General features: G+C 41.3%; 1 protein-coding gene across 3 annotated transcripts in view; it reads right to left on the reverse strand.

Moving 5' to 3' along the window:
• The window catches only part of CEP89 (centrosomal protein 89), a 45,279-nt gene that overhangs the window by 25,356 nt on the left and 5,313 nt on the right, over positions 1-14,610 (reverse strand). For all 3 annotated transcript variants that reach the window (XM_081119698.1, XM_081119699.1, XM_081119700.1), the window contains exons 3-5: positions 10,538-10,696; positions 7,206-7,392; positions 2,262-2,364 (exon numbers count right to left, since the gene is read on the reverse strand). In XM_081119698.1, the coding sequence (XP_080975824.1) occupies positions 2,262-2,364; positions 7,206-7,392; positions 10,538-10,696 (449 nt within the window). The remainder of the gene's footprint in view (positions 1-2,261; positions 2,365-7,205; positions 7,393-10,537; positions 10,697-14,610) is intronic.

Below are 14,610 nucleotides of genomic sequence, written 5' to 3' on the forward strand. Positions count from 1 at the left end.
TAACTCATTTTCAACTTACAAATACATATTTGTGACTAAGATCCTCCATGGAGAGGGTGACCTTATGACACAGTTTGCCTGTACCCCCAGTTATAGTGAAAAGTAGGACTTTCAACTTTTTAGAAGTTGGTTGCTTTTAACTTTCCACAATTTGCAGAGCAGAAATAACTGGCTGAAACATAAATTAGAAACAAATATGCAAAAAATAGAAAAAAAGTACCGAATTCAGAAAAAGAGACAAAAATGCTTAAAGATGCATACAAGATTATAAATCTACTTCCTGGTTCATTACAATTACCAACACTTGAGCAACTAATCAAAGAAGAGCATATTTTTGACCAAAAAGTCATCTTAATCCACTATTTTTAACCAAACTGCTTTTTTTTCCTTTTCTTTTTAAAATTTATTTTAATTTAAAAATTTTTTCCAGTTAAAGTTGACATTCAATATTAACAAACCTGCTTTTGGTCAAGTGTTTTGAGGCAGCCTGGGCTGGGACACCAGATGAAATCCTACCTGGTCCTTCCAGCCTAACAACCTCTTCTCCCTGCTAGTTTCTACAACTGGCGTACAATGCTGACTCTTCTGGGGTCTCTGCGCCCACTTCTACCACTGGCCTCAGCACCCAGGCAGTTCGCCCTCTGCACATCTCCCCCGCAACTAGAATGTGAGGGTAAAGGCTGTGGCTCCATCATTTCTGGCACACAGTAAGCTGAACAAATTTCTCATGAGCAAATGTTTAAACTGATACAAAAATAATTTACATTTTTAATAACTTTCACAATAGTCTTGATCTGGTATCTTACAATGTTACATCAGATCTATTGTTCTCATATTTAATGCAATCTTCTATGTCCCCCTTAAATTCTTCACAAAATAAAGTTGGGGGAGGGCAAGGGATTAAATGAAGAAAAACAGGTTTCCAGGGGTGAAGGGTTCGGTTCCTGGCCAAGGGCACACACCAGGGTAGCAGGTTCAATGCTTGGCCCCAGTTGGGGTGCATGTGGGAGGCAACCAATCGATGTGTCTCTCTCTCTTCCCCTCCTTCCCTTCCTTTCGCTCTCTTTAAAAATATCAATGGGAAAAATATCCTCGGGTGAGGATTAACAACAAAAAATAATAAAATAAAATTAATTATCTATGAAGTACAATTATGTGTTTAACTTGATATACTTATACATTTCCTTTTTTTTTAATAGTGCAAAAGTAGTACTTCTATAATTAAAAAAGGAATACAGCCTGGCTGGCATGGCTCAGTGGTTGAGCATCCACCTAGGATCCAGGAGATCCCGGTTCGATTCCCGGTCACGGCATACGCCCAGTTTGTGGGCTTGATCCCCAGTGGGGTTGTGCAGGAGGCAGCCCATCAATGACTCGCTCATCATTGATGTTTCTATCTTTCTCTCCCTTCCTCTCTCTGAAATCTATAAAGATATATTTTTAAAACATAAAATAAAAAAGGAATACACTTTTTACATGACTTTAATATTCAGAGAGATTTTCCCATAGGGATAAAATATGCCACCTAACCAATTGGTGTTTCTTGCCCAGGTATTACTAGGCTGGCATTCTGTTTCCCAGTCACCTCTCCTTGAGCCCAGGCAACTCTGAGGGTCCTGATAAAGCAGTTATTGGTGCCCACTGTATGCCAGGCTCGCTGTCTCACTTCTCAAATATAAGCCATCTCTTAGGAAACTAAAAAGTGTTCCCCACCTTTGCTCTAATACCCTGAATTCTTTCACAGTACCAGACAAAATATATGGACAGTTGGCAACGTAGTTATAGTTGTATTATAAACATGTCCATGCACCCATTCATCCAACAAATCTTTAGAGACAGCTTACAGTGGGCCAGGCCCAGCTCCAAGCACTGGAGATAGCATGGAGAACAGGACAGATAACCCCCCTCACCCATTCCGTGGAGACCACTGGGTACCGACCCCCTGCAACACCAGGCACCGGGGAACAGGCGGGAGAGTGTGTAGAGCGTCAGAGCCTGAGCTGAGCCCTCTTCCCCTGTGTGCTCTCAGGCCGACTGACAGAACCAACAAAACGGACTCCAAAGTGAGCACAACCTAACATCCAGGCAACTGACTCTGGAGTAACTTATCTTTAGTGAAAATAAAATTCAGAAATATTCCTACCTGTAATAACAAAATCACAGTATGGAGGTGCAATGGCTACATGTTCTCCCAAGTTAACCAACATTTATTGCCACAAGCTGCTTTTAATATTTGAAAATTTGTGGGTTACTTTTTTTACCTTTTTCTTGTGTACGCTGTGGTATAAGAGGTGAGTCTGGAAACCCATCTTGCTCAGAAATATTTTCCTCATCTTCAGTGTCCACCCCATGTGACAATGGAACCTTTTGTTACAAGAGACAAAGGAGTAAACTTATGACCAAATGTCCTCCCAGTAAACTCAAATGGCTTATTCCACACTTTCTCCAGTGCCACCTCCCTCTCCAAGATACAAAAGGACTACACCTGGCAGGGCGGGATGAAACTGCGGGCTCCTCAGGAAAAGCCCCATGGCAAAGGCAATGACATTCAAGCTACACTTAGGCGACCCAGAACTTCAAATCCCACGCATGCTGCCTGGGCAGCCTTTCTTTCTCCTTCCTGCCAGGGACAAACCCAGAAAAAGGCGCTGCATCTGGCCTGCTGTGCACAGCCCCCAATACTACCCTAACATGGCACTGATACTGTGTCATCACTTCTATGTGAGACAAGAGCTGCCAACCTGCCCTGTGAGAACCCTCAGTCAGGCAACTGTTTGAGGTTGAGGTCCGATATGTTGGCTGGACATGTGAGTCCGCTGTAAATGCTGTTTCCTCGTGAAACAGAACCCTCTCCTCCACTGTCTGTGAGCACCTCCTATGTAGATATCGTGGATGGTGGCAGGGCTGCAGTGCTGTCTCTCACAGACCTGTGGGCCAGGAATGGGACCACCCTGAGGAGCGGGAGACAGTCTCACTGGTGGGGCTCTGGGAAGTGGGGACGGAGGCAATCCAAGCCTACAATAAGCTAAGCCTGGTGCTCTCTGCTTGGCTTCCCGTCTGCTCTCCTGATTCTTCACCAAAATCTTACTTATGTGATCATCTTGTCTCAGCTGTGCTATGCTGCCCGCAAAGAAGGGCCATCCCCAAGGCTGGCGGGGAGGTGGCAGCGCCAACCAGCAAGATACACTGGAGCAGTTCAGGGCCAAGAGCAAAGGCTGTTAGGCCACCAGGCTCAGTGTACAGGGCTCCGAGGTGACTCAGCTGATGGATCTCGCACTCTACTCACATTTGAAGGAAGAATAAAGAAATGACCTCTCAGTTTTCATCTCCTAGGAACCAACTGCCTTGTTCACCCCGTCAAAGATATAGTAAGCTACTCACTATTATCAAGGAAATGTGAAAAATGCTAAGGGGACTCAAATATCATCATAAAGATTCCCTACTATGGAAAACTGTTGGGCAATATCTACTAGTACTAAGGCTGAGGATACAAATACTACTCCTCCGTATATACCCACCAGAAGTATATACATATATCCATGAATGTTAATAGCAGCACTATTCCTAACAGCCCCCAACTGGAAACAACCAAATATCCACCATCAGTAAAATGAGTAAGTATTTGGATGTTTAGTTGTAGAATGGGATATTATACAGCAACAGGGATAAACTAACTACTGAGTGCCCAGTAACTGAAGGCTCACCAAGCCCCAAAGAATACATACTATGTGATTAAATTCACAGAATTTTCAGAATAGGCAAAACTAATCTAAGGTTATTTTCTAAGATCTAATCTACTCTTGGAGTTAGGGCAGTGTTTACCTCTGGGGGAAGTAGACCTCTTCTCGGTCACAAAGAGGGACTTGTGGGGTACTAATAAAGTTCTTGTTTTAAAAATCTGGGTGGTGGCTACTTTGTAAAAATTCACTGAGCTGTACAATTATGGTTTATGTACCTTTTGTGTATATTTAACACATTAATAAATAAACCAAAGAATTGTGACAATATTCAAAACAACACTCTAATTTAAAAGTTTTAACTTAAAACATTTTTTTAAACTACCAAATACTTCCCATTATAGAAATAACCTTGGCAACTAAAACAAAACTTGTTTGAGCCTTGAAGGAGAGGAAGCAGCAGGGAGGCCAGCCCATCCACAGCGCAGACATGGGTGGTGCCGTAACGGCCTTTCCTTATCTGTCTGCAGCACTTGTCCTAGGTTCCTTCATCCTCTTGCCGGGCGGTATACTAACTGAGATTTTAAAGAGTAAAATGTACATGCTATAATTTCTAGAGTAATTATTAGAGAAAAAACTATAACTGGCAAACTAGTAGAGAGAAGAATAGAACTGAAAAAAATCACCAATCCAAAAGAAGGCAAGAGGGGAAAAAAAGAGATATAAAATAGCAGGACAAATAGAAAAAATAAAGATGGCAAATTCAAATTCAAGTATATCCTTATATACATTAAATACAAAAAGACTAAAAAGTTCAGTAAAAAGACAAAGGAAAACTTTGTCAAACTTGGTTAACAAAACTACATGCTACACTGAACTATATATTTTAAATAGATGAAAAGGGTGTAATGTGAATTATATATTATATATTTAAAACTTGTTAAAAAACCGATATACTGTTTATAAGGCACAGCTAAACTTAAGGACATATAAAGACTGAAATTAAGGAATGAAAAAACAGACTATGCAAATATCAAACAAAAGAAAGATGGAGGGTGTCAGGTGAAACAGACATAAGGCAAAACACATTTTTAGAGATACAGAGGGTGACTTTATCGTGACAGAATGTTCAGCTTACCAGGAAGATATAATTTTAAATTTGTACATGCCTAACAATGTGGTCAGAGACAAAATAATACACGTTCTATGATCTCGTGCATATAAAGTTCAAAACATGCAAAACTAGTCTGTGATATCAGAAGCATTCTAATACCTGAAGATGAAAGCAAGGTACTGGAAAACCTGACAACATGGCAAGGAAGCTGCAGTGTCCAGATTCATGTGACTATAAGAGTGAGATGACTCTGAGATCCAGCAGTAATTAATGCTAACCATGCACAGGTCCAGCCTACGATGGGACGGTCACCTCCCCACAAGCCTCTTCTCATATTAATGGTGCTAACAGAAGAACCCCACCCAAAGTACATTCAGTGGAGCAACAGGAGGTACCAGCTAGCTCCCCCTCAGGGTAAAGTCTGGGCAAGAGCGTGGTAAAAGCCCTGACCAGTGTTGCTCAGTGGTTAGAGCATCACCCCTCCTACCAAAGAGTTGTGGGTTCAACTCCTGGTCAGGGCACATATGTAGGCTGCAGGTTCGATCCCTGGTTAGCGTGTGCATGGGAGGCAACCGACTGATGTTTCTCACACCAATGTTTCTCTTTCTCTCTCTCTAAAATAAGAAAAAAATCAATGAAAACATATCCTCAGGTGAGGATTAGAAACAAAAACATGATACAGACATCAAACTGACCACAGAAGCCTCTCCTGGAGAGAGAACCAGAATAGGAACAGCAGGGTTTCAAGGAGGGCTTTTGCAATATCAAAAGTTTTTATAAGAAATGTGTATCCATGCATTACCTTTGTGACCAAAATAAAATAAAAAAAAAAAAATTTAAACTGTGGAGAGAGAGGGGACATCCCTAATCCTCAACAGCAACAGCAAAAGAATACCCGCTATTTCTTGGCCTCCAGAAGTTTCTAGAAAGAACTAGTTTACCCTTCCATGAATAGTTTCTCTGTAATTTTATTTTAAAAATCTGAAGCAAAACAAGGCAAGGTGTCAACACTTGCTCATTCTGAAGAATGATAACACTAGTATATCATACTTCCTACTTTTCAACTTTCTTTTTTGGGCTGGGTTATAGAAAACACACACGTTCAGCTTTAATAGATGGTGCCAAACAGTTTTCCAAAGTGGTGGTACGAGCTACACTCCCAGCAGCGTTAGAGAGTCCTCTGCAGCCTCACCAGTCCTTCAGATTGTTAGCTGTGCTCTACTGTTCAAATTTTAAAATAAAAAAATTCCCTCTGCATATGGCTCCGAGAAGCATCACGACAGACTGCCTAAAAAATAAAATATTTGTCCTGCTAACGACAAAGGAGGTTGTGCAGGTCACTATAATCTCTTTCTTCTAAGGGAAATGTGGTCACAAGCTTCATTTAAAAATATTTGAATGATACAACTCTATCTGTTAACCTCAGTCCAAAATGCTACCAGAAAGTTGCAGATTTGAGGACAGTGGGGCTTCATCCTGGCCTTTGGGAGCTCTGCAGAGGACCCTCCTCTGGGCTCCTGGGAGCTCTCTGCCTGCTCCAGTGCTCCTTACTGTAGAGAAACCCAACTCTGCATGTTAAAGTCTACATGTTAGAAAGTGATGGTTAGCCCATGAAATACTCACATATGGATTCCTCAAAATAAGCTCCCTAAGATCATTTAAAATGTGATCCAATATAGTCGAGGGTAATCAACATAACATAATCAATATGAATATACTTTGGAGCTGCCAGTCTGTATGTGTAGTCACCATGTTAACACGTTGTAACGATGGTGAAAAAAGAGAAAGGAAAAAGAAATTACGGTGCTTTCTTTTGCCACTGAAGAAATGGCACTATCCAGTTTGCAAAACCCCAAGAGCTGAGTTTAAACCATAGCAGTTGGGCAGTGGTGGAGAAATGGGCTCCTTCAACCTCTCCGTACCTCGGTTTTCCACATGTGATAGGGTCATAAATGGAAGCTACCTCACTGAGACAGTTGGAGGTAAATACATGTAAGAGCTTGAAATAGAGACTCATTTACGGTAACCACTCAAACAATGTCAGCTACCATAGAGATAAAGGACCACACTCCTTTTGTCAGGTATGGATTTAAAGAAAGGCTGCAACTTTGCATACTGATATTGGAAAAGTGATAGAAAAAATAGCTTTTGGGGTCAAAGAAAAGAACAGGATTACTTAGCATTGGAAGAAAATCTACCCTGAAAAAATAAAGATGTTTGTCTTTGAAAAGTAAAGGAAAAGTTTTAAATTTTAGCCTAACCAGATAGAAACGAGATGACACATTAAAAAAATAAGCCCCAAAACAAAGGTAGAAGAGAGAAAAGAAAGTCCTTACTCATACACAATTTTCTGTACACAATTTACTATAAGTTAATGTCAAGGAGCAGACGAAATTCTGGAATGTGACAGACACCTGATTTTTGTGTGGCGTGGTATACACGGCATCACCAAGACCTCCCTCTTTCTTATGAGCACTGACATTCCCCGACTCCTTGTAGCTGGATGACAGGTGCGAGTCAGTGTCCTCTTCTTCCCCGTAGCCCAGCATTTCAAAGGACGGCAAAGAAGTCCTTCTTTCTGTCTCACTCTGCCAGCTTGGCCTGTGTTAGAACATTCAGGAGAAAAATAAGTCACTAAACCAGCCACTTACTTCACACTGGTATATACCCATGTATCAAACACACTGCTCTGAGCCCCACCACAAAAGTATTATAACTATATTACAAATACACAGAAACTAAAGGACTAAGTCATCCACTATCCCATCTCTCTGCACACTCTTAAAACTTCTTTCTAGTTTTGTACGTCAGTTCTTATAGTTATCACTGCACACAAACACAATCTGCTTCATTGCCGAGTGTTTAAAGTAAAACTGTTATAAGGTAAAGGCTCAAGCAGTTACACCTGTTTCGTCAGCCATTTCCCTTACTATGGTTTCTCCCAATTTTCACTGTTATAAATAATCCTGTAATGGACATCTATGTGCAAATAATCTCTTCTGCTTTTAGGATTAATCCTATAAAACAGACAACCAGATGGCAAACTGCTGAGTCAATGGTATGAACATTTTGTGGGTCTATATGCATACCACACAAGATCATTTCACCAATCATTTCCCCAGCCTGTGACTACATTCGTAATAATTTTCTAAAACTTGCCAAAAGAATTTAAATCTCACTGTGTAAATTTGCATATGTTACTGAGACTAAATATTTTTCCATATATTTGTATGCAAGCCTTAATTCCTCTAGTGTGAATTGTCTGTTCATGTCCTTTGTCCATTTATCTACTTTGCTTCTAATATGTCCATTCCAATTTGAAATTAACTTTCTTAACTTCTAAAATTAAAACCCTGACTTTGTATTTACTGCAAATATTTTTCCTATTCTATTAATTTTTTTACATACAGATAATTTTTTAAAAAATATGTTTTTATTGATTTTTAGAGCGAGAGAGGAAGGGAGAGTGATAGGGAGATAGAAACAGCGATGAGAGAGAAACATCATGGATCAGCTGCCTCCTGCACATCCCCCACTGAGGATCAAGCCTGCAACCCAGGCATGTGCCCTAACCTGACTGGGAATCAAACCATGAAGCTCTTGGTTCCTAGGTCAACTCTCAACCACTGAGGAACACTGGCTGGGCCATGCAGATGATTTTTTAAAAATTTCTTTTAACCTTCTAAATTCTTAGTGTAGGAGTAAATAGCAGTTTTGATAAGACTGGATATAGGATTTCATGGTCTTATTTATGTATATATACAAATCAATCCTTTCACTCAATAGAAATGTGTTTTAGTACATGAATTAGGCAAGGCTCAATACTGATTTTTCCTCAGAATTGCTAATCAATATATTGCTGAAACCTTCGATCTGTGGGGCTGCCTTTATTAGAGATTCAATATACTTGCCAACACTAGGCCACCTCAGGTGTTCGTGCACAACTCTCTATCATTGAACCCATTCTCTATTTTAACTACTTCAACTATAGGTTTTAAAATACAATGGGGCTGCCCGGCCAGGCGTGGCTCAGTGGTTGAGCATCGACCTAGGATCCAAGAGATTGCGGTTCAGTTCCCGGTCAGGGCACATGCCCGGGTTGCGGACTTGATCCCCAGTTGGGAGCATGCAGGGGGCGGCCAATCAATGACTCTCATCATTGATGTTTCTATCTCTCTCTATCTCTCCCTTCCTCTCTCTGAAGTCAATAAAGATAAATTTAAAAAAATAAAATAATAAAATAAAATATAATGGGGCTAATGCTGGCTGGTGTGGTTCAGGGGTTAGAGCGTGACCCATGCAGCAAAGGGTCACAGGTTCAATTCCTGGTCAAGTGTACATACCTGGGCTACAGGTTTGATCCCCAATCTCCACCCCAGTTGGGGTACATGTAGGAGGCACCCAATCGATGTGTCTCTCTCACATCGATGTTTCTGTCTCTCCCTCCCTGGGTCCCTCCCTCTCTAAAAATCAATGGAAAAAATAACCTTGAGTGAGGATTAAGAAAAAAATACAGAATGGGCCCAATGCAGCCTGCCCCGGGTAAATATGCCTCCTTTCCAGACTTCATCTGATGGTCTTAGCTGCTAATTCTTCCCAAAAAAGTTTAGAACCTTGTCCTCGTATTTAGTTCTTATTCAGCCAAAGAACAGTTCTTACCAGGAAGAAAACAGGCTATATTCAAATATCTCAAAACGGAGTCAAGATTAAAATGTAAAAACCAAAAGCATAAACATGTCCTAGGAGTAAATACACGAGCCTTCATGTAATGCTGTGGTGGGGAAGGGCTTTCGAGATTTGACAATAATGACAGCAGCTACAAGAAGAAGAGTGATGTATCTTACCACAGAAAAAATACAGAATGTTTGGTATGTAAAAATATAAACAAAAACAAAAACAAAAATGAATAAACATGGCAGATAAAAGGCAAGTCTGGTCATGTATCCCCACCACCCCATAAGCCCATACGTCCTCCATGTCCCCCTGCTTCTAGGGGAGACATCAAACCTCAGAGCGGAACACACTCCTGTCCCTCCTCCAGCCCCATCTCCATGACTCCCCACCTCTCTCAAAGTCTCCCGGCCACAACCTTGCCTTCTGTTGCTCACATGCTCCCTCTTTCTCTGTCTAGAAAGCTCATCCCAGCCCCGCACTGACCATCCCCCCACCCTCCAGCCGTTCCCACTTCATTCCAGTAAATTCCTTGGTGTCCCCTCAATGCTCTCTTGCTCAGGAGGAAACCTTCCTGATCCCCAGCCCTATGTTAGCATTAACCCAGCTCAAGCAATAGAGGAAATGACATTAAAGAAGAAGAAAATTATAGTACAGATGCCAACAAAGGTCAAATCAGTATGAATGTCCAAGGGGAGATATGTGAGAATTAGTGAGTGACAACTCTCACCATCTAGGTGGTGGCACAGAGAATCCTGCTAAGGCCTAAAAGCAGCACTAAATTCACTGGCTCTTTGCTGCCATGAAAACAATCAGTGTGTTCACCAGCCATAATTTAACAAGAGCCACTCTAGAGAAAATTCTGATGAAATTCAAGAACATTAATGTCCCAGAACAGTGTCCCTTTGGCATTGGTGATGAAAACCTCACTACTAAGCTCCAGCCATAGTCACATGCATGCACACACACACATGTGCACATGCATACACGCACAAGCACACACACAGGCACATACACACACGAGGTGCTCCTCTTCTGCCCCGAGAGGAAGCAGAGCCAGAGATATTGTCCTTACTGATGCCTCAGCTCCGAGGTGGTGGCATAGGGCTCGATGAAACTGTCATTTTCAACGTAGGTCGTGTCACTCTCAGCCTGGGATCTCCGCTGTGGCTGAGGAAGGGCGATGGTCCGGCCAGTCAATGTTGTTGCTAGAATAACTGCAGCCAGAGCAGATCTATGGACAAAAGCATCCAGTGAGATGGTGAACTAAAGGTTAAACAACAGGATACGTGAATTAATCAAGTTTTACCTTCTGTTCTACAATGTTTAGTGCATATCTACTGACCACTAGCCTGTTATATGCCATCAAGCAATCTCACTTCATTCTCACATCAACTATATGAGTAAATATTATTGTCACCTCCATTTTTCATATAAATTAAATGATTTGCCCAAGATTTCTAAGCTAATAAGAGATGAACCAGGTCTCTAATCCAAGGAGTCTATACTCAAGTGCTTTTTCTATTAAAATAAAAGATCAGGATGAAATAAAAGGAGGTATAAAAAGATATATAATATTTGTAAAGGCATTTTAGAAACTTGCAAATTTTTCAAAACTATAATATAGGAAAGATAAAATAATGTATTTACCCTCCCACCTGAAAAAGTGAAACAAAACAATAGACTTAACAAACGGCCAAGTTTACTGCCAGAGACTTTCCAGGTCACAGCAAAGGAAGGAGAAACTGAGGTGGGGCCAGGCAGACTCCCTGAACTGTGTAGATGGACCTGAGAATCTGGGAACACCGAGGCAGATAGAATTTGAAGGACAGAGTACCAGAAAGGAGAGAGCTCAACAGAGAAAACTCCGGAAATCAGCAGAAGGTCCCCCTGAGGGTTTAGCAAAATGCTCCTCAGTGCATGCGTGTGAGGAGACTACCTAAGACTGGGGGAAGAAGCATTCATAAGGATCAGAGGAACAGTGCCAGATGCTTACATACGGTTGAGGTCAGTGTTTGTTCCCAACAGTCAGACAGGAAAAAATTATAATTCATGGGACACTGAGTACCATACTCCAAAAGGTCTCGCCTTAGCAGCAGGGAAAAGTTAGTCCTAGGTTGCACACTGGTCCAGACCCCGCCTAACAAATCATAAAAGCAAGACCCAAAAGATCAACTGGTCCCAGGCAACTTAATTGCATCCCAGTGCAAAATTCAAGAATACTTATAGAAATACAAAAATCTCTAGCACTCAACAATGTAAAACTCCCAACAATGTCTAGTACACAATCGAAGAGAATGAGGTGTGCAGACAGAAAACCATGACCCAAAATGAAAAGAATGACCAGCCAAAATCCACTCAGAACCGAACACGTTAGAATTAGCAGAGAAGGCCATTAAGGCCGTTATAACTGTACCCCATAGTAGAGACACGGAAAATGATAAAAAAGCCTTGGCCCTGGCTAGCGTGGCCCAGTGGTTAGAGCTTGGTCTGCACACCGGAGGGGCGCGGGTTCGATTCCAGGTTTTTTGTTTGTTTTTAAATTTTTTTTTTTTTTAATATCTTTATTGATTTCAGAGAGAGGAAGGGAGAGGGAGAGAGAGAGAGAGAAACATTAATGATGAGAGAGTCATTGATTCAGCCCACAACCCAGGCATGTGCCCTGACCGGGAATTGAGCCCTGATCGCCTGGATCCTAGGTCGACGCTCAACCTCTAAGCCATGCCCGGCCGGGCTCGATTCCAGGTTAAGGGCATGTATCTGGGTTGCAGGTCCGATCCCGGTCCCCTGGCTGGGGCACATGTGGGAGGCAACCAGTCGATGTGTCTCCGTCCATCGATGTCTCTCTTTCTCCCCCCCTCCTCCCTCCCTTTCACTCTCTCTAAAATTAGTGGAAAAAATATCCCTACTCCTCAGGTGAGGATAAAAATTTAAAAAAAAAAAAAAGGCTTGAACTTCAGGCGATAAAAATTACACTGGATGGGGATTGCAGAAAAGACTCGTGAAACGGAAGGCAAGACAATAAAAAATAACCAAAATGAAATAGAGAGGGAAAACATAATTATTTTTTAAAAAAAAGAACATAGTGAGCTATGAGATAAAAAACTGCTCTTGTTTTATGTTTTAAGCCACTAAGTTTTTGTGTAATTTGTTACATGGCAATAAATAACTAATACAATAGCCTTCAACCAGTGCTGGAACAATTGGTTATCCATGTGTGAAAAAAGGAACTTGAATCCATGCCTCCCGTACCTCTCTCCACACAAAAATTAACTCAAAATGGATAGCAGACCTAAATGTAAATCCTAAAACTATAAAACTTCTGGAAGAAAATCTTTGTGACCTTGGTTTAAGCAAAGATTTCTGAGATAGTATATTGAAATCATAATCTGTAAAAGAAAAAATTGACAAGTTGAACTACAGAACAATTAAGATCTTCTGCTACTTTATTCTGTTAAGAGAATAAAAGATAAGCCACAGATAGGGAGAAAATATTTGCAAAGCACATATTTGATAAAGAACTTGTATCCAGAATAATTAAAGAATTCTCAAAATATAACTGAAAAACAGAAAAAGTGGGCAAAAGATTTGTATATCTTCTTTACCAAAGAAGATATACAAATAGCAAATAAGCACCTGCTCAGTATCATTAGAGAAATGCAAAATGAAACCACAATGAGATGCCCCTACACACCTGTTAGAACATCCAAAATTAAAGATTGGCCAAGGGAGCATCTGAGATCTTGCTCCCCTGCACATCATCAGTTCACTCCAAAAAAAAAAAAAAGATTGGTCAAGACAATCCCTCATGCCTCATGCTCTTCCTCTTCAGCCTGGGCCTGGCAGAATGTCTCCCATGAAGAAGGGTGGCGAGAAGGGGCAATTCTCCCACCAATGAGGCAGTGACCAGAGAGCATACCACCAACATTCACAAGTACATCCATGGAGTGCACTCCAAGAAATGTTCCCCTTGCCCTGGCCGGTGGGGCTCAGTTGGTTGGGCATTGCCTTGTGAACTGAAAGGCTGCTGATTCGATTCTCGGGCAGGACCCATGACAGGGCTGCAAGCTCAATCCCTGGAAGGGGGCCTGCAGGAGGCGGTTCATCAAGGTTGCACTATCACATCGATGTTTCTCTCTCTCCCTCTCTCTCCCACTCTCTTTAAAAATCAATGAACTATCCTTTAAAAAGAAAAAAGAAATGTTCCCCTCAGGCATTCAAAGAGATCCAGAAATTTGCCAGAAAGGAGACAGGAACTCCAGATGTGTACATGGACTCCAGGCTTGACAAAGGTGTCTGGGTCAAAGGAATAAGGACTGTTCCGTACCTTACCAGTATATGGCTACCCAGAAAGTGTAATGAAGATGTAGATTCGCCAGACAAGCTGTATACATAGTTGCCTAAGCACCTGTCACCACTCGAAAATTATACGGACAGTAAATGTGAATGAGAATTAATGGCTGATTGTCAAATAAAGTTATAAAACCACACACACACACACACACACACACAGCTGACCGAGCCAAGTGTTGCTGAGGATGTGAAGAAACTGGAACTCATATACTGTTGGTGGGAACATAAATGGAATCACAACTTTGGAAAATAGTTTGGCAATTTCTTAGTAAGTTAAATATACATCTAGTATATGAAGCAGGTATTTCACTCCTAGATATTCACCCAAGAGAAATGAAAGCATATGTCCAAACAAAGATTTGTGCACAAATGTTCATAGCAGCTTTATTTCTAGCAGCCCAAACTGGAGACAACCCAAATATCCATCAACAGGTGAGTGGATAAACAAATTGTGGCATATTCATGTAACGGAATACTACTCAGCAATAAAAAGGACAAATAACTGACTTCCACAACAATATGGATGTCAAAATAATTATACTTCCCGGGCAGCCTGGCTCAGCTGTTGAGCATTGACCTAGGATCCAGGAGATCAAGGTAGATTCCCAGTCAGGGCAGAGGCCCAGGCTGAGGGCTCGATCCCCAGTAGGGGGTGTGCAGGAGGCAGCCGATCAATGACCTTCATCATTGATGCTTCTATCCTTCTCTTTCTCTCTCTTCCTCTCTTTGAAATCAATAAAAATATAAAAATAATTATTATTATACTGCGTGAAAGAGGACAGCTTAATTATTTTG

This window comes from Miniopterus schreibersii (assembly GCF_964146895.1).
Source record: "Miniopterus schreibersii genome assembly, chromosome: 18".
Classification (NCBI taxonomy): Eukaryota; Metazoa; Chordata; class Mammalia; order Chiroptera; family Miniopteridae; genus Miniopterus; species Miniopterus schreibersii.